The 18,415-nt window shown below is 46.5% G+C and overlaps 1 protein-coding gene across 5 annotated transcripts in view; it reads left to right on the forward strand.

Moving 5' to 3' along the window:
- The window catches only part of DRP2 (dystrophin related protein 2), a 53,989-nt gene extending 36,685 nt beyond the window's left edge, over positions 1-17,304 (forward strand). For 4 of the 5 annotated variants that reach the window (XM_013986299.2, XM_005673763.3, XM_013986300.2 and 1 more), the window contains 9 exons: positions 27-193; positions 4,660-4,771; positions 6,204-6,340; positions 6,659-6,724; positions 6,982-7,047; positions 8,211-8,354; positions 10,523-10,760; positions 12,895-13,015; positions 13,333-17,304. In XM_013986299.2, the coding sequence (XP_013841753.1) occupies positions 27-193; positions 4,660-4,771; positions 6,204-6,340; positions 6,659-6,724; positions 6,982-7,047; positions 8,211-8,354; positions 10,523-10,760; positions 12,895-13,015; positions 13,333-13,457 (1,176 nt within the window). In that variant the 3' untranslated portion in view covers positions 13,458-17,304. The remainder of the gene's footprint in view (positions 1-26; positions 194-4,659; positions 4,772-6,203; positions 6,341-6,658; positions 6,725-6,981; positions 7,048-8,210; positions 8,355-10,522; positions 10,761-12,894; positions 13,016-13,332) is intronic. The other variant, XM_005673764.3, reaches the window with a different exon arrangement.

An 18,415-nucleotide genomic window follows, 5' to 3' on the forward strand; every position in this document is an offset into this window, starting at 1 on the left:
TATTGCCATTGGTCTTGTTTCCCTAGAGCACTGGGAAGCCAGTTATTGAAGCTTCACAGTTCCTGGAATGGGTCAACTTGGAGCCCCAGTCTATGGTGTGGCTGGCTGTTCTGCATCGGGTCACCATTGCTGAACAAGTGAAGCATCAGACCAAGTGCTCTATCTGTAGGCAGTGTCCCATCAAGGGCTTCAGGTAGGGAAGGCAGTATCTGCTGGAATGATATTAATAATAAATAGGCCATGTTACATTTGAATTATATATTATAAAACAATGCATTGCATAATTAGATAATTACAACTAATCTATTGTATTTGTTATATACTGTTATAATCATTCTGATTGCACAGAAACAATGAAATATTTTCTTTTGTCTTAGTGGTATTATGAAATATTTAGACCTATAAAATCATATAGAGAAGCAAAAGGGGATGGGGTGGGAGAACAACACAGAAAGGGAAGTAATTTACACAGTGTTTCCCAGGGAGTATTAAATAGAACCCAGAAGCCCCAGCATCCTGACATATGAGAACTCTGTACCAAAATGTATGCTGGCAGATGGTTCACAACCTACTGTCCAGAAAGCGAAATAGTAACCTGATTTATGCATTGGCTAGTTTCCATGATGTAAATACTCCCACCATGGCCAATGTCAAGCTGCCAATAGGAGGTTAGGAAGAGATGCATGGTTGCACACCATTTAAAGTATTTCCAGAGTTCCCATCATAGCTCAGCAGAAGTGAATCTGACCACCATCCATAAGGAAGCAGGTTCAATTCCTGGCCTCACTCAGAGGGTTAAGGATCTGGTGTTGCCTTGAGCTGTGGTATAGGTCGCAGACGCGGCTCAGATCTGGTGTTGCTGTGGCTGCAGTGTAGGCCAGTGGCTACAGCTCCGATTCAACCCCTAGCCTGGGAACCTCCATATGCCACAGGTGCAGCCCTAAAAAGACAAAAAATATTTCTGCCATCAGGTACAATAGATGTAGACAACCTCAAGAGCATAATAGATAATAGTGAAATATAGGAAGTGATGAGATGGAGTATTTATTACCTTTGTTTTTAATACCATTTGCTTAATTATGAGTTTATATGACTTAATTTTTATATAATGACTATATTTAACAACTGGCTTGGAGAATTCATAAAATTTTAACAACTGGCTCTCACGAGCTGGTAAGAGCTGGCTCTAGTGTCCCACTGTGGGCACCCACCACCAAGGTTAATAAATAAAACAAGGAGTTCCCTTTGTGGCTCAGTGGTTTAAGAACTCCTCATAGTATCCATGAGGATGTGGATTACATCCCTGGCCTCACTTAGTGGATTAAGGATCCGGTATTGCGGTGAGCTGAGGTGTAGGTCATAGATGTGGTTCAGATCAGGTGTTGCTGTGGCTGTGGTGTAGACGTGCAGCTGCAGCTCTGATTTGACCCCTAGCTTGGGAACTTTCAGATGCTCCAGGTGCAGCCATAAAAAGAAAAAAAAAAGAAGGGAAATAATATTTTACAATATACTATATATTATATAATATATATATTTCACATATCTACTAATTTATATATTACATATTATATAATACATTAAACAATATATTTGGGAGTTCCCATCATGGCTCAGCAGTAATGAACCCAACTAGAATCCATGAGGATGTGGGTTCAATCCCTGGTCTTGCTCATTGGGTTAAGGATCTGGTGTTGCTGTGGTATAGGTGGCAACTGTAGCTCCAATGTGCCCCCTAGCCTGGGAACTTCCGTATTCCACAGGTGTGGCCCTTATAAAAAAGGGGGGGAAAAAGAGCATTAAAAAATAATATATTTGAAGTTTCCTTGATTGCATTTCCCCCCTCCACCCACAAAGTAGCTGCTATCCTGAATTTGGCTTTCATCATAAAATGCTTTTTCTTTCTTTTTCTTTTTTTCTTTTTTTTCTTTTTTTTTTTTTTTTTTGGTCTTTTTTTGTCTTTTGTCTTTCTTTTTTGTTGTTGTTGTTGCTATTTCTTGGGCCGCTCCCACGGCATATGGAGGTTCCCAGGCTAGGGGCTGAATCGGAGCTGTAGCCACCGGCCTACACCAGAGCCACAGCAACGCGGGACCCGAGCCGCATCTGCAACCTACACCACAGCTCATGGCAACGCCAGATCCTTAACCCCCTGAGCAAGGGCAGGGACCGAACCCGCAACCTCATGGTTCCTAGTCGGATTCGTTAACCACTGCGCCACCACGGGAACTCCTCAGTGTGATGTTTTACAATTGATTTATCTTGGTAACGGTAGTCCGTACATTTTATTGGGGGGGTGCTTTTATTTTTTTAGGGCCACACCCAAGGCATATGTAAGTTCCAAGGCTAGAGGTGGAATTGGAGCTACAGCTGCAGGCCTACACCACAGCTCATGGCAATGCCAGATCCTTAACCCACTGAGCGAGGCCAGGGATCAAACCTGCAACCTCATGGATACTAGTTGGGTTCATTTCTGCTGTACCACAATAGGAACTCCTTATCCATACATTTTAATTCATTTTATATGCATCAAGTATTCTATATGATGACTACATCACAATTTATCCATTTTCATACTGATGGATATTTAGGTTGTTTGTTTTCAATTATAAGTAGTACTACCATGAACATTCTTTTTTTTTTTTTTTTTTTTTTTTGTCTTTTTGTCTTTGTTGTTGTTGTTGTTGTTGCTATTTCTTGGGCCGCTTCCGCGGCATATGGAGGTTCCCAGGCTAGGGGTTGAATCGGAGCTGTAGCCACTGGCCTACGCCAGAGCCACAGCAACGCGGGATCCAAGCCGCGTCTGCAACCTACACCACAGCTCACGGCAACGCCGGATCGTTAACCCACTGAACAAGGGCAGGGACCGAACCCGCAACCTCATGGTTCCTAGTCGGATTCGTTAACCACTGCGCCACGACGGGAACTCCTCTTTTTTTGCTTTTTAAGGCCACATCTGCAGCACATGGAGGTTCCCAGGCTAGGGGTCGAATCAGAGCTGCAGCTGCTGGCCTATGCCGCAGCCACAGCAACTCAGAATCCAAGCTGTATCTGAAACCTGCATCATAGCTCATGGCAATGCTGGATCCTTAACCCACTGAGTGAGGCCAGGGATCGAACTTGCATCCTCATGGATCCTAGTTGGGTTTTTTTAACTGCTAAGCCACAAAGGGAACTCCCATAAAATTCTTGCTTTTACCTTTTTCTTTCCTTAAAGATTTTCTTGTTGGTTGTTTTTTTTTGTTTTTTGTTTTTTTTTGTTTTTTTTTTCGCCCCTTGGCTGCACCTGCAGCATGTGTAAGTTCCTGGACCAGAGGCTGAACCCAAGCCATAGCAGTAACAAGGCTGAATCCTTAACCACTAGGCCACCATAGAATTCTTACCTTAAAAAAAAAAACAAAAAAAAAAAAAAAAAAAAAACAAAGCTGGTGATATTAACTTTAGTAATATATTTGGTTAACCCCATATACCCAAAACATTTATCATTTCAACATGTAATCAGTATTAAAATTATTATACCTTGTTTTTTACATTATTTTACATTTTTTTCAGAATGTCTTCAAAATATGATGTTTAATTTATACTAGTAGAACATCTCAGTTTAGAGGTTTACAAGGAGATCCCGCTGAATAGCATTGAGAACTATGTCTAGATACTCATGTTGCAACAGAAGAAAGGGTGGGGGAAAAACTGTAATTGCAATGTATACATGTAAGGATAACCTGACCCCCTTGCTGTACAGTGGGAAAATAAAATAAAAAAAAATTAAAGTATAGATGATTTATAATGCCGTGCCTTTTTAAAGCACTAGCAATACTCTCTTTACAGACATGCTGCTTTTTATAAGCAAATGAAGCACAGAGGTGGCATTCCCATAGCTGGCTAGCGTAGCTCCTGGACCAGATGGCAGGTCCTCTGACTGCGCTAAGTCTAGACATTTCACCATCCTATGCTACTAAGTCGGGGCAGTCCAATCAGGCTTTGGAAGTGGATCTGAAGGGCTAGTCTGTATTCCATCATAATAGAGTTATTATTATAAATAACTTTGGGGAATAACTTTTAGCTAACTTGCTTATGGCTGGTAAAATCACTTATCTTCATATTGGAAATGTACCTTTTCTCAGTCAGGTGGTGATACCTTTTGGGCCATCCTTGTTTAGAAGGCTATTTGATATAATGAGCTCTTTACCCCTGTCCCACACTCCTTTTTAAAAAATATGGTGAGGGAGTTCTTGTGACTCTGCGGTTAAGAACCCAACATAGTGTCTCTGAGGATGCAAGTTCAATCCCTGGCCTTGCTCAGTGGGTTAAGGATCTGGTATTGCTGCAAATGGCAGTGTAGGTCACAAATGCAGCTTGGATCATGTGTTGCCATGGCTGTGGTGTAGGCCTCAGCTACAGCTCCAATTTGACCGCTAGCCGGGAGACTTCCACATGCCGCAGCCCTAAAAAGATTTATGGTCTCTGGGGTAAGACTAGTCATCTAGTGAAGACTAGATGTATAGGCCACTGAAATGTATAGGTGATTCAGTGCTCCCCATATAGGAGGTTATGGCTCCATGCCTTGTCCCCTTCTAATGTGGGTGTATATTGGGATGTTAGGGGAGGGGGGAGGTCACTATGGTACACTGGATCCTCTTTCCTGCCACCTCTCCTCTCCCCAAGGTACCGGAGTCTGAAACAATTTAACGTGGACATCTGCCAGACCTGCTTCCTGACAGGCAGGGCCAGCAAAGGCAACAAACTGCACTACCCCATCATGGAGTATTACACCCCGGTATGAAGCCTCTGGGCTGGGCAGGAGGGGCAGGCTGCTCTCAGCTTCTGGGCCCTTGATTCACTTTGCCAGGCATTAGCTCACTGTATTTTGCTCTCTGTTGGGGAGCATTCTCCCAACAGTCCTGGTGATTCACCAGTTTGGGGGATCCCAACCTCTCTGTTCATCCAGCAGGGCTTCTCCCCCACTAGAGCAGCACAGGATACCCTTGGCCATCTAAAAGATACTTACTATTCTCCTGAAGAGAAAAGTCTCAGGTAAAAATAGAGCAAGGCAGTTGCAGATGACTCACCTTCTATTCTCTCACTTTACTTTTGCCTGCTTAGCTTCCTGGATTGTTCATGCCTCCTGGTCTTCATCTGCCACTTTGCCATTGCTTCCATCCCTTCTAGTCAATACTGATGCTTATGCTCAAATTCGTTACTCAATCTCTTGGGGGGGGGGTATTTTCTTTCATTTCCTTTACCCAAAACCTACTTGGGTTTCATTGGAAACTGTGCCCTTCACAGACAGCCTCCAGGGCTCAGGTGGGTCAGCATCCCTGAACTCTAGTCATAGAATTTCTCCCCTGTTGTGTTCAGGATGCACAGCAACAGGCTTAGCTTCCTGAGCTGACTCTGCTCTCTAAACTCCTTTATCCCTCTCTCCCCACAGATACTCCCAAAGTCCCAAGCATATTCCTAGCTACCCACCCCCGCTGCTGCTCTCTTCCATCCTACCTCCCCATCTCCATGATCCATCTCCCTGAGTTGTCACCTCTTCTCCAAATTCCGTAGGCACAGAAACATATGTGACCCAATGGAAGCGGGGACCTTGCCCTTTATTTTTCATTTATAATCATTTAAAAATAAACATTATTGGAGTTCCTGCTGTAATGCAACGGGATTGGCAGTGTCTCTGCTGCACTGGGATGCAGGTTCAATCCCCGGCCCAGCGCAGGGTGTTAAGGATCCAGCGTTGTGGCATAGGGAAAGACTGCAGCTTAAATCTGATCCTTGGCCCAGGAACTCCATATGCCTCGGGGCAGCCAAAAAAGAAAAAAAAAATCATGAATGTCACACATGGAAAACTGGCTTAAGATGGTAGACTGATAATCCTGTAGCTCCTGCAAATCGTTTACATCCCTAGAATTTATGTAAAAGATGTTTAAAGTTTAACAAATAGAAGATCATTATAAAAGAGTCAAATTATATAGAGGTGTTTAAAACAAAGTTCCCTTCTCTCCTCAGAATGTTCCCCACCTCTCCAGTCCAACTTCCCACAGGCAACCAGTGTTCACAGTTTGGCATGTATCCTTTTAGGTCTTTTTCTAAGAGTGGGGTGTGGTAAACATGAACAAGAATGAACTATTACATTCCCTGCACTAGGGGAGAAGCCAAACCTCCCTGGAATAGCCCTTTAAGGTGAGTTTTTCTATCTTGTCTCCCCCTAGACCACATCCAGTGAAAACATGCGGGACTTTGCCACTACCTTAAAGAACAAATTCCGCTCAAAGCATTATTTCAGCAAACATCCTCAGCGAGGTTATCTGCCTGTGCAATCAGTGCTGGAGGCCGACTACAGTGAGACGTGAGTATTGGTGGCTGAGCAGGGACCACGGGCATCCTCACTGAGCCTGGGGATGTGCTGTGAAGGGGCTGAGTCCCACGTGGGCTAGGGCAGTGTTCCAGGGCCAACCCAACCAGTGACAGTTCAGCTTGGGCCTGACGAGGAATCTGACCTAAGAAATAGACTAGAATTAAATCTCTGTATCTTGTTCCCATCAGCTTTTGTCCTTCCTAATTTGGCGGTGGTAGGGTGGTGTGTATGTGGAAGAGTGGTGCGGAGGAAACAGTGTGCTCGGCTACCCAGTCTTTGGTCTTCTGAGTCTCTGCTGCTTTCTTCTAGGCCAGCTTCTTCCCCGATGTTGCCACACGCTGACACACACTCCCGCATTGAGCATTTTGCCAGCAGGTACCACCAGCTTTGGGGGAGGGGAATTGTAAGGAGTCCAGGGGAGAAGGCTTTTCAGTGGAGGCAAAGAAAACGGGGTCAGGGCTGAGGAGACATGCACAGTACACAGTGCAGCAGCCAGTGAGGCCCAATGCCTGGGGAGAGGGGCACTTGGGACAGCCCCCAAAGCTGATTATCCTGTTGTGGGATTAGAGTCCTTGAGATGTAAGCAGGCTTCACATTCTGTTCTCCCTTCTGTTCCTGCTCTTTCTTTCCAGGCTTGCTGAGATGGAAAGTCAAAATTGCTCCTTCTTTAATGACAGCCTGTCTCCAGATGACAGCATGTGAGTTTTCACACCTGCTTATTTGCCAGGAATAGCTTTCTTTGGGATCCCTCTGCCACCATTTGGGCAGGATAGATCTTTAAGAGGAGGGGGTTGTGGTGGTTAGGGTCTTTGACACCCTCAGTACAGAAGGCTGCTTGGGGGCACAGTGTTTAATAAGAGAAGCAGTCTGTCTTCTATCAACTGAGCTGAGGCATGAATGACGCATTACCTCCCTGCCATCTGCCAAGGTCCCTTCCTGTTGCAAGATTCCACCCTTCTACGCCCAACTCCAAGGAAAGAAGAATATGCCCCCATATAAAGTTGCAGAAGTGAGCTATTATGCTCAGAGCCAATGCCCCATCTAGGGCCATGTCCACTCTGGGAAGACACCAGAGACTTGACCAAAGCATGGCCAGAGAGAATCCCTGGTGCTATAGCCCAGAGGAGGGACCCTTCATCTCTAGGAAGGTCCCTGGCCTCCCTAGAGGACCTAGGAACTGCTACCACATGGATAAATCTAGCCCTGGGACTGGGACTCAGGCAGGCAATGATCCCAGTGGTGGTGAGAAAGTGAATGGGGGTGGGATGGGGGAACATCACAGAGAGAGGAATAATTTGCTCATGGTTTCCCTGGTTGCTATAAGTAGAACGCAGAAACCCCAGTATTCTGAAAACACTCTCTCTTGCTACCCCCAACCACAACTCCTGCCACCTTTGAATACTTTCATCCCTCTTTGTTTCCCTTCTTAAAAATTTAAAAAATTTTTTCATTGAAGTAGAGTTGATTTATAATAACATGTTAGTTTCAGGTATATAGCACAGTAATTCATATACATATATGATTATATACATATAATATGTATATTCTAGAGTATATATTCTTATTATGTATATATGTATATATATGTATTCTTCTTTCAGATTTTTTTTCTCCTATAGGTTATTACAAAATATTAAGTATAGTTCCCTGTGCTGTAAGTAGGGCCTTATTGGTTATCTATTTTACTTTCATTCCTCTTAAGCCCGAATACATGGCCTTTCCCTGTCTATGTAACTTAGAGAGGGAATCCTCCAGCATATGTCTCCTGGGGCTTTAGCTGGGAGCTGAGGACTCACACCCTGAGCTGTTTCCTGGTTCAGTGGCTGGCCACCTCCTTTCCTCACACCCCTCCCCCCCACAGAGACGAGGACCAGTATCTGCTTCGGCACTCCAGCCCCATCACAGACCGGGAGCCAGCCTTCGGACAGCAGGCTCCATGCAGCATGGCCACCGAAAGCAAGGGGGAGCTCGAAAAGATCCTGGCCCACTTAGAGGATGAGAACCGGTGGGTGTGGCAGTGGCACAGATCTGCGTGGGTTCTAGAGTCAGACAGCTTAATTCAAGTCCTGGATCTCCACATTCTAGCTATGTGGCCTTAAACGTGTTGCTTATGTTCTGCAATTTTCCCTTTCCTCATCTGTAAAATAGGGATGATGATGATAATAGAACGTCCCTCTTCAAGTCACCTGTGAAGATCAAATGATCAGGCATATAATATGTTAGCCAATGTCTGGCTTATTGGAAGGGTTCAATAAAAGCGAGCTTATCCTACAGCTCCACTGTGGCTCAGTGGGTTAAGAACCTGACTAGTATTCATGAGGAGGTGGGTTTGATTCCTGGCCTTGCTCAGTGGGTTAAGAATCTGGCATTGCTCTGAGCTGAGGCATAGATCACAGATCTAGCATTGCTGTGACTGTGGCATAAGCTGCCTAGGCTCCAATTTGACCCCTAGCCTGGGAACTTCTATACGCTGCGGACACAGCCCTAAAAAGACGAAAGAAAAAGAAAAAAAAGTTAGCTCACCCAATAATTATTTGAATCCCTTTAACTCAACCCAAATATCTACACGTCCCCAGTAGGTACAAGTAGAGAGAATGCAAACAGAGAATCCAGAAGAGATGAGGCATATCTTTGCCCTCAAGGAACTTTCAGTTGTTGGAAATGGAAGGAGATCCTTATCACCTAGTGAAAGCCATAAAAGGGGGACAGTATTGCATTGAGCATTTGAGGACTGGAAGAAAAAAGGTGAAGAAGATTTTGCAGATGGTCTTGACCTCCATAACACATGGAGGGCAGCAGGAGTCTTGAGGAGTGTCCAAGCCACTTTGGTCATGTGTAGTAGAATCAATAGCAATCCCAGAACTGTGCTTCTAAAACACTAGTGTGCACTTGGAAAGCCCAGTAAAATGCAGAATCTGATTTGCAGGGCTGGGCTGCGGCCTTACTTCCTGCACTTCTAACCAGCTCCCAAAAGATGCCCATGCTGCGGGCCTGTGGGCTGTATTTGGAGTAGCAAGTTCTTAGAATAGGGTCTATCTACAATTTGTTACTGGTTTAAAGCAAGATAAATACATAAATAGAAAGTCAGCTTTAAAAAAACTTTTAGAGCAATTTGACATTGCCATGACATCCAAGCCCATAATTAGTGGACTTGTCTTCACTGAATAGGGTACAGACCAGCTTGAGTGTTGTTGAACTTGTGTGGCATGAGCTGTGTACTAGCCATGCACATTCAGACCACATATTGATCCATAATGGATTGAAAAATCCCCCTGGTTTTTCACTATGGATAGTTTAAGAAACACTGCTTTAGAGCAACAGTGGGGAGGCCCTGAGAAACACTAGGGAGAGAGTTGCAAAAAATAAAGAGTAATATCCCAGGAGTTCCCGTGGTGGCTCAGCTGCTTAAGAATCCAACTAGTTATCCATGAAAATGCAGGTTCAATCCCTGGCCTCATTTAGTGGGTTAAGGATTCAGCATTGCTGAGAGATGTAGTGTAGGTCGCAGATGCAGCTCAGATTTGACGTGGCTGTGGTGTAAGCCAGCAGCTGCAGCTCCAATTTAACCCCTAGGAACTTCCACATGCTGCAGGGTTGGCCCTAAAAAAGCAAATAAAAAAGAAGAAGAAAAAGAAGAAGTAATGTGCCCCAACACAAATCATCTCTTTGGAATCTGTTTCCTTGATGACTCAACAACGGGTGTTTAAAATGGACAGAGGAGGAGGGTAATGGAGAAAAGAGAAAAGATGGGTGATCTTTCTTTATGTTAGGTCTTCCCCCTGGAATCTAAAAATCTGAAAATGGAGTAGGTGAGTCAGTGGCCCCAATGCCTCATTTATTTGCAGACTGTGTTTCTGTCCAATTTTAAGGTCGGAATTAATCCCTGAGCCAGCACATCAAAGCCCTGAGACATTTGTTATATGAAATGTCAGGTCTCCGTGCTCTGTGGCCTAAGGATGGCAGAATAAATGACATACGTGCTGAAGAGGAAGTGGATTTGGCCATTCAAGCCAGAGAGAGCACGGCTGCTGTGGGGGGTGGGGGGGGCGGGGGGGGGCGGGGGGGGATGGGAGAACAAAGGGATTGTTCACACCTAGGTAGGAAGGGACAGTGGGCCCGGGACAGTCAATACCCCATGAGGGCCATCGGACTTGGCTTCTCCATCCTTGACAGGATCCTCCAGGGAGAGCTGAGGCGCCTGAAGTGGCAGCATGAGGAGGCTGCCGAAGCACCCACCCTGGGGGAGGGCCCTGCTGAGGTGGCACAGGACCACCGCAACGAGGAGCTGCTGGCTGAGGCTCGGATCCTTCGGCAGCACAAGAGCCGCCTGGAGACGCGCATGCAGATTCTCGAAGACCACAACAAGCAACTCGAGTCCCAGCTGCAGCGCTTAAGGGAGCTGCTCCTGCAGGTGAGGCTGGGGCCGAGGAAGGACCAGAGCAGCCTCCGAGCACAAGAGGGTGGGTGAGAGCTGCTCCTTGACAGTGGCTGGTAGAAGACTTTCAGAAGAGAACTGGGCTGGCAGCCAGGAAAGGGGGGGAGGGGGCGGGGGATGGAGAAGGAAGGGGCTGGTATGTCACTTGGCTTGGCTGGTTCTCTTGCACCTAGCTTCCACTCTGTCCTTACATGTGACTTTCAAGCCACTATGGGGCTGAGGGCAGAGGAAGGGCTTTGGAGGGCTCACCTCCCCACATACTTGAATATGGTATTGAAGGAACAGAGTTCAAAGAATCATCCAGAATGTTGATTTTGCTTCTTAGATGTTTGCTGGAAAGAAGCAAGTTTGGACATGCTTGCCAAGAGAAAGATTTTTATTTTCATTTTATTTTATGGCTGTACCCACAGCATATGAAGGTTCTGGGGCCAGGGATTAAATCTGAGCTGCAGCTGCAGCGATACTGGATCCTTTAACTCACTGTGCCAGGCCAGGGATCAAACCCACACCACTGGAGTTCCCATCGTGGCTCAGTGGAAAGGAATATGACTAGGAACCATGAGGTTATAGGTTTGATCCCTGGCCTCGATCAGTGGGCTAAGGATCCGGTGTTGCCATGAGCCGTGGTGTAGGTTGCAGATGTGGCTCAGATCTGGCGTGGCTGTGGCTGTGGCATAGGCCAGTGGCTACAGCTCCAATTGGACCCCTAGCCTGGGAACCTCCATATGCTGCGGGTGCAGCCCTAAAAAAAAAAAAAAAGAAAAAAGAAAAGAAAAGACAAAACCCACACTGCTGCAGCGACCTGTGCCACAGCGGGAACTCCCAAGAGAAAGATTTTTGCTGTGAAAGGGTCACTTGTTACTTTTGGGCCCTTTCTTCTTTGAGAGGTAGTGTATATGATGTAGTATAGTTCTAGAGTCAGACAGCCCTGGGTTTGAATGTTGCTCTGACAATTAGTGGCTGTAGGATGTTAGGAGAGTTATTTTCCATCACTAAACCCCAGTTCCTGCATCTGTGAAACAGGGATAAAAGTACACTAACTTCATGGAATTGTGGTGAACATAAAATGAAATAATTCCTTTAAAGAATGGGCGTTCCTGTTGTGGCTCAGCAGGTTAAGGGCTCAACGTGGTCTCTGTGAAGATGCAGGTTCAATCCCTGGCCTTGCTCAGTAGGTTAGGGATCCAGCATTACCCTAAGCTGTAGGTCACAGATTCGGCTTGAATCTGGTGTTGCTGTGGTTGTGGCATAGCATCCGGCTGCAGCTCTAATTTGATCCCTAGCCCGGAAACTTCCATATGCTGCAGGTGCAGCTGTAAAAAGAAAAAAGAAAAGAATTTAGCATGATGCCAAGAATATAATAAACACTTCAGAAATGTTACCTTTTATTGCCATTAGCCATACCTAGTAATACCACATCATGCCTCTTCTCTAGATCCTCCAAGGTATGGTCTGTAGATGAGTTCCTGGAGATCTTAACATTTGATACTATGTCATGAACCAAGTGTGTGTGCAACTCTACTATTTCCAAAGGGAACTGCATTCTAAATAGCTTAATTATAGCTGAAATGACAGCAAGAGATCTTTTGAGACAATGCCATCCTGATAAGAACTGGGAGCTTTTGATTCATGTTGAAAAAAGAAGCTATTCAGTAATTGAATATCTAAGAAGTTTCCTAAAAGTGGATGCCACTGTTTGAGGCATCACCAAAAGCTCCTTAAAGTCCAAGGGCAAAGGGATGGGCACGAGGAGTTCCCATTGTGGCTCACCTGGTTAAGAACCTGACATAGCGTCCATGAGCATGTGGGTTTGATCCCTGGCCTCACTCAGTGGGTTAAGAATCTGGTGTTGCCTCAAGCTGCGGCATAGGTTACAGATACATCTCAGATCTGGTGTTGCTGTGGCTTTGGTGTATACCGGCAGCTGCAGTTCCGATTTGACCCCTAGCTGGGGCACTTCCATATGCTGCAGGAGGTGCAACCATAAAAAGAAAAAAATAAAAAGAGAAGGCTTGGGCATGAGGTCTCTAAAGCCCTTCAAAGCTCAAGAGTCTGTCAAAGTAAGGTCAGGAATGCAAAGCCACCTAAGCCACGCTTTACCTCTTGCTAGCCACCTACCGAATCGGATGGCAATGGCTCTGCAGGCTCGTCCCTGGCTTCCTCACCACAGCAGTCAGAAAGCAGTCACCCCCAGGAGAAGGGACAGACTACTCCGGACACAGAGGCTGCAGGTGAGTTCCCCCGACCCCTCTTAGCCCCTTCCTCCATGGCTTTGTCTTGCCCCAGGTCTCCTGTCCAAAGTTCTGCTATAGCTGGGACTGGTTTCTCCTCCTGGCCTTGAGCTTAGGGTGGAGGAAGATTGACTTATTGACTGATTCCTTCATTTCTTTATTCCACAAATGTGTGCCCAACATCTCATGGGTACCTAGGTGCCTGGAAGATACAAATGCCATAGGTTTGCCCTTCAGCAGGCAGCGTCCTACTACAGCTCCTTGGCCTCACAAGGGAATCTCTAGGTCTCTTCCTAAATCTCTCTTTTCTAACTCAGATGATGTGGGGTCAAAGAGCCAAGATGTCAGCCTGTGCTTGGAGGACATCATGGAGAAGCTGCGCCATGCCTTCCCCAGCGTGCGAAGTTCTGATGTGACTGCCAACACCCTGCTGGCCTCTTGATGGAAACCAGATCCCCATCCCATAGTCCATGGTCCTCTCCCAGTTCTGGTCAAAGCCTTCCCTTGGCCTTCACCCAACCTTTCCAGTTCCCACTGGCCCCACACTCCTCAGCCAGAGTTATTCGAGCTCCAGGCAGCAGCAGGGATTTGGTGGTATGTGAGGTGGGTGTGTGGGGGCGGGGGATGGAGGGACATGATTCCTCTGACTCTGGAAATGTGCCCTTTAATCTTCAAGTCTGAGGCCAGTCCCTTAAATACACTTCTGTTGCAGCCCAGGCTAATGGTACTTGGAGGCCATTTTAATGGGGAGCAGTGAAGCTGCCTGGCAGAATGAAGCAGTGCCCATAGCCCCTTTCCATTCTCCATGGAATCATGGAGATGGGGGAGTGTAATGATACCAGGGCTCCAACATTAGGAATACACCGGAGTTAGCCCTACTCTCTGGCCCAACTCAGGGAGGCAAAAGGGTATCCCAAAGACACTCCCACCCCCAAAGTGCCCCTGAAAAATTCTGGGCAACATGTGTCATGTAGCTTCAGCTCGAGGGCATAGCTCTAGTCGTCCCGATGCTACATAGATGTTGTTTCCTCCTTCACTATCTTCAGTTTTGTCTGCCTTAGTCCCTGGCAGACCTTTCTCAAGGTTCATTTAGGTTCCTATTTTCACCTTACTTTGGGAAACATTAAAGAAATACTTATGGGCTTAGGTATTTTCCCCGGATCCTCTCCTGAAAAATCCCAGCATCCTGAGAGACCAGCTGGGTTGCATCCTGGGAACCCAGCTGAAGCCACCCTTGGCTCTTCTGAGTCGGCCCTCATAGCCCTGGTGGAGGGGCAGCAGCTGCTCAGCAAAGGGGGTCTTCTTCTTGGGTCAGGAAGGGGAAGCCACCCTCTAGACTGAAGGAGTGTTACTGCCCCACGCCCCTGCAGGTTGCGACCCTTCTTTCTTAGGCTGAGTCAGACAAGGTGGCTGACTGCCCCGCAGATAATCATAAGGCAGATGCAACAAGCCACCCAGAACAGTGGCCCTTCCTAGGAGCCACTGGCCACAGATCAGGGAGTTGGCCACCTCTGCGCAGACAACAGCAAAGCCTTCCTTTACGTAAAACTAGTGTCTCTAACTCTGGAAGGTGAACCCCATCCTCAAACTGAGTTAACTCTTCCTTTTATCCAGAAACTATTCAGAATAGATAGTGGGGGGTGGCATGGGGGTGGGGGGAGTGGGCTTGGGAACTTTAAACAAAGTCAGAGCCCATTTAAGCAGCTTTCTGTCAAAAGGAGCATTATAACTTAGCACCCCACAGTTGACTTAACTTGCCTCAGTTTATATGCATACATCCCTATCCTACATAGCTACTGGATGTCAGTACTTCCCTGGCCTCACTCACACATTAAATTCTAATACCTCTTGATGTAGTAATGTTCTTCCTTGCTCTTTGTTAGTCCCAGCCTCTGGTTGGACAGATAGATGCATCCTGGCTACTCCCCCAGGATGTCTCTCCATTCATGTTTGAGGTGAGCTGTCCTCAAGACCAAAACAACAGAAGCCTGTGGCCCCAGAGGAATCTAACAGGAAGAGTCCCTCTGTTCACTTCATTCATTCCAAATCTTGTTCCCTTGAGACCTGGGCCTCAGGTGAATTTTCCTGGGCTCCTCCAAACAATGGTTCAGGGGCCAAAAGAGAGCAAGTCCAAGGTCTACTCACCCCGTGTGGAAAGGGAGGAACAAATAGGCTTTTAGTAGCCCTTGCCAACTGAGACATCTTCCAGTTTCTGTCTGGCTCAGGGCCTTGAAGAAAGTAGCAGTTGCCACCAAGGTCAGGTGGGTATGAGATGGTTGGAGTGTCCTGTAACAATCAAGCAGTTGGCCAGTGGGTAGAACTGCTGAGAAATTAGATTTAGCTACTGCAGGGGAGGGAAGGCAGTGGCTTGGGTCCAGAAGCCTAGGATCGCCTCCTTCTAGAATCACCAGGGGGCACTAAGCCACAGGTTCAGGGTGTCAGGCTTCATCAGGACACTCTGCCTTAGTGCTCATGAGGTCCTGGGCAGGAGAACTGGTGATATATGGTGAGCAGGTGGCAGGTGGAGATCAAACTCAGAGCCTTGGCATCAGGCAGCAGGGTTGAGGGGAGCCATATTTGTAGGAGCCTAGATTGTATGTAGGACTAGGAGAGAAGAAATTTGCTCTAGGACAGAGAGCTCAGGGTCTTTGAAGCATATGCCTACCTAAGCCTTAGGAGGGTAGATATTATGAAACAATCTGACCTGGAAAATTCTGGAAAATCCTTTCCATAACCCCCTCTCCACCTGGAAGCCCTTGGACTGTTGAAGGCCTGTGGCAATGATAGCGGGCCACAGTAGAGAAGATGTAGATCTTGTTATGTAGGATTTGTGCTGTAGGTGGACCAGAGCAGAAAGTTGAGAGTTGAATTCTCAGTCACCTGGTCACTGACACTTTGTGGTCCTGTGTTTACCTTGTTGCCTGAAGTGAGCATAGCGATGGAGGATCTAATGACAGTCATTGCAGCCCATGTGGGCAGTTTGTCTGCAGTGAGGTAAATGGATCTTTGGGCACTGCGAATTCAAATTAAGGCGGGATTTACTGAGATGTGTTGCATGTTAGACATCTGTCATGTATTGTGTCTCCTAGAGGTATTATGTGTCATGCTGTGTAGTTTATGGCCCCTGTACTGGAAGGGTGGGGAAGGGAGCCGTTGGGTAGGGAGCCTAACGAAAACCTCTGACTTGTGAGATTAGCATCAGTGATAAGGGATGTGAGTGTTTGCTGGGGTTGTTGTCAGTAGTATCAGGGAACAGTTAGGATTGATAGGTGATGAATTCTTGACAGAATCTGATAGAGGCCAAAAGGCCATTATGAGGGTGCATCTGCTCTTGGTGAGAGCAGAGTGGAGTCAGGTTGGGAAATTATTAGGAAGGCTGACTGGCTGGAGGATATCAGGCTGTTTGTTGTATGGTTCCCTAGAGAGAGTCCTACCCAGGAGGATATTTGCCCTTCCCTCCAGAATGGAAAAGCTGAAATCAAGGCCCCCAAGTGCCCATTTCTTTCAAAGTCCATGTAAATATTTGTTTATAGAGAAATCTTTGAGTTTGTTGTACTTTAGGAGCTGGGCTGGCAGGCCAATGTAATTAGAAAGCCTGAGGCCCAGCAGAGGCCAATCCTAGGAGATGTTTTCCTTCCAGATGAATTTAAGGAATACCCATGATGCCTGAAGTGTGTGTGTTTGGGATCCAGGCTCCATATTCAGCTGCGGGCTAGAGCATTCCTCGAGCAGACATTCTCAGTGGCAGACTCACAGCCTCAGAGGCCATTTCAGGCCAAGATTCTTTTCAAAGTTCCCTTGACGTAGGTGACAGATAACTAAAGAAAGTAGCCGCTCTGACACGAACAGTACTGGAGGAGAAAGTGGGGGCAGCTCTATCTCTGGGCTTTCCTGCCAAAATCTGGCCCTGAGAACAAAGGAATACTTCAGCTCCTTCTTACTCTTTGAACGCCAATGACTGTGGGAGAGGGCAGGGCTCAAGGCCAGGGCTCAGCTCCCAGCCTCCATCTCCGCCCACAGCTGCTGCATTTGGAGGGGCACCTGCTGAATGTCCTTGTTGTCCCCAGGGCTGTCTTGAGGCCAGACTGCTATGCTGCTTGCTGGCTGTAAGGACTGGTCATGAGGATGGGATTCAGGGAAGTGGCAAGGGTGGCTCACAAGTCTAGCAAGGTTTAGGATGAAGGGGCAGGGCTGGGAACAAACTGTTTAACTTTGCCACTCACTGTGGTGCTTTTCCCCTTCCCCTTCAATTCTGCTTTGAAAAGAATAAATTTGTATTTGTTTACTTTGGTTCCTCTGGTTATACCCTTTGACTCTGACACTCCACATCTTTCCCTCATTTGGGTGTGGGAGGAGAGGGTGGGTCCAGGAAGCCACAGGAACACTGCAAAACATAGGTGACCAGATGAGTCCAATACCCGAAGTACAAAAACATGAGAGCCTCACTAGCCCCGTCTGCCACTGTTACCTGGGGTGGCCACCCCTCAAAGCCCCACACAAGGCCCCAAATTAGCTAGTTAGCTACTCATGGGATGAGCTCCCTTTTCTTTTTTCTTTCTTTTCTTTTTTTTTTTTTTTTAGCTCTTCACCGCTACACCTGCAGCATATGGAAGTCCCTAGGCTAGGGGTTGAATTGGAGCCGCAGCTGCAGGCCTACACCACAGCCACAGCCACACCAGATCCGAGCTGCATCTGCAGCCTACATCAAAGCTTGCAGCAATGTTGGATCCTTAAGCCACTGAGTGAGGCCAGGGATCGAACCCACATTCTCAGAGACACCGTGTCAGGTTTTTAACCCACTGAGCCACAATGGGAACTCCAGGATGAGCTCTTTATAGCAAAGGTTCTTCAATGTCATCCTCAACAATCTGAGGTATTTTTCACTAGCTTAAAGCAATAAGAGAAAAATCTGGATAATGCAGTGAGTTTCTGTAAAGTTACATTTATTCAATTTAAAAGTCTATCCTTCATTCTGAGATTATGGCTATATATATTGCAGAGTGCTAAAAATGTTAAAACTTCCTAGGAATTGTTAGTAATATTTCTTTCTTTCTTTCTTTCTTTCTTTCTTTTTCTTTCTTTCTTTTTCTTTCTTTCTTTTTTTCTTCCTTCCTTCCTTCCTTCCTTCCTTCCTTTCTTTCTTTCAAGGCCGCACCCTCAGCATATGGAGGTTCCCAGGCTAGGGGTCGAATCAGAGGTATAGCCGCTTGCCTACACCATAACCACAGCAACATAGGATCCGAGCCACATCTGTGATCTGCACCACAGCTCACAGCAACGCTGAATCCTTAACCCACTGAGCAAGGCCAGGGATCGAACCTGAAACCTCATGGTTCCTAGTCGGATTTGTTTTTGCTGTACCACAACAGGAATTCCCCATGCTAGCTTTTTTTTAAAAAT

Source organism: Sus scrofa, chromosome X (assembly GCF_000003025.6).
Source record: "Sus scrofa isolate TJ Tabasco breed Duroc chromosome X, Sscrofa11.1, whole genome shotgun sequence".
Taxonomy (NCBI): domain Eukaryota; kingdom Metazoa; phylum Chordata; class Mammalia; order Artiodactyla; family Suidae; genus Sus; species Sus scrofa.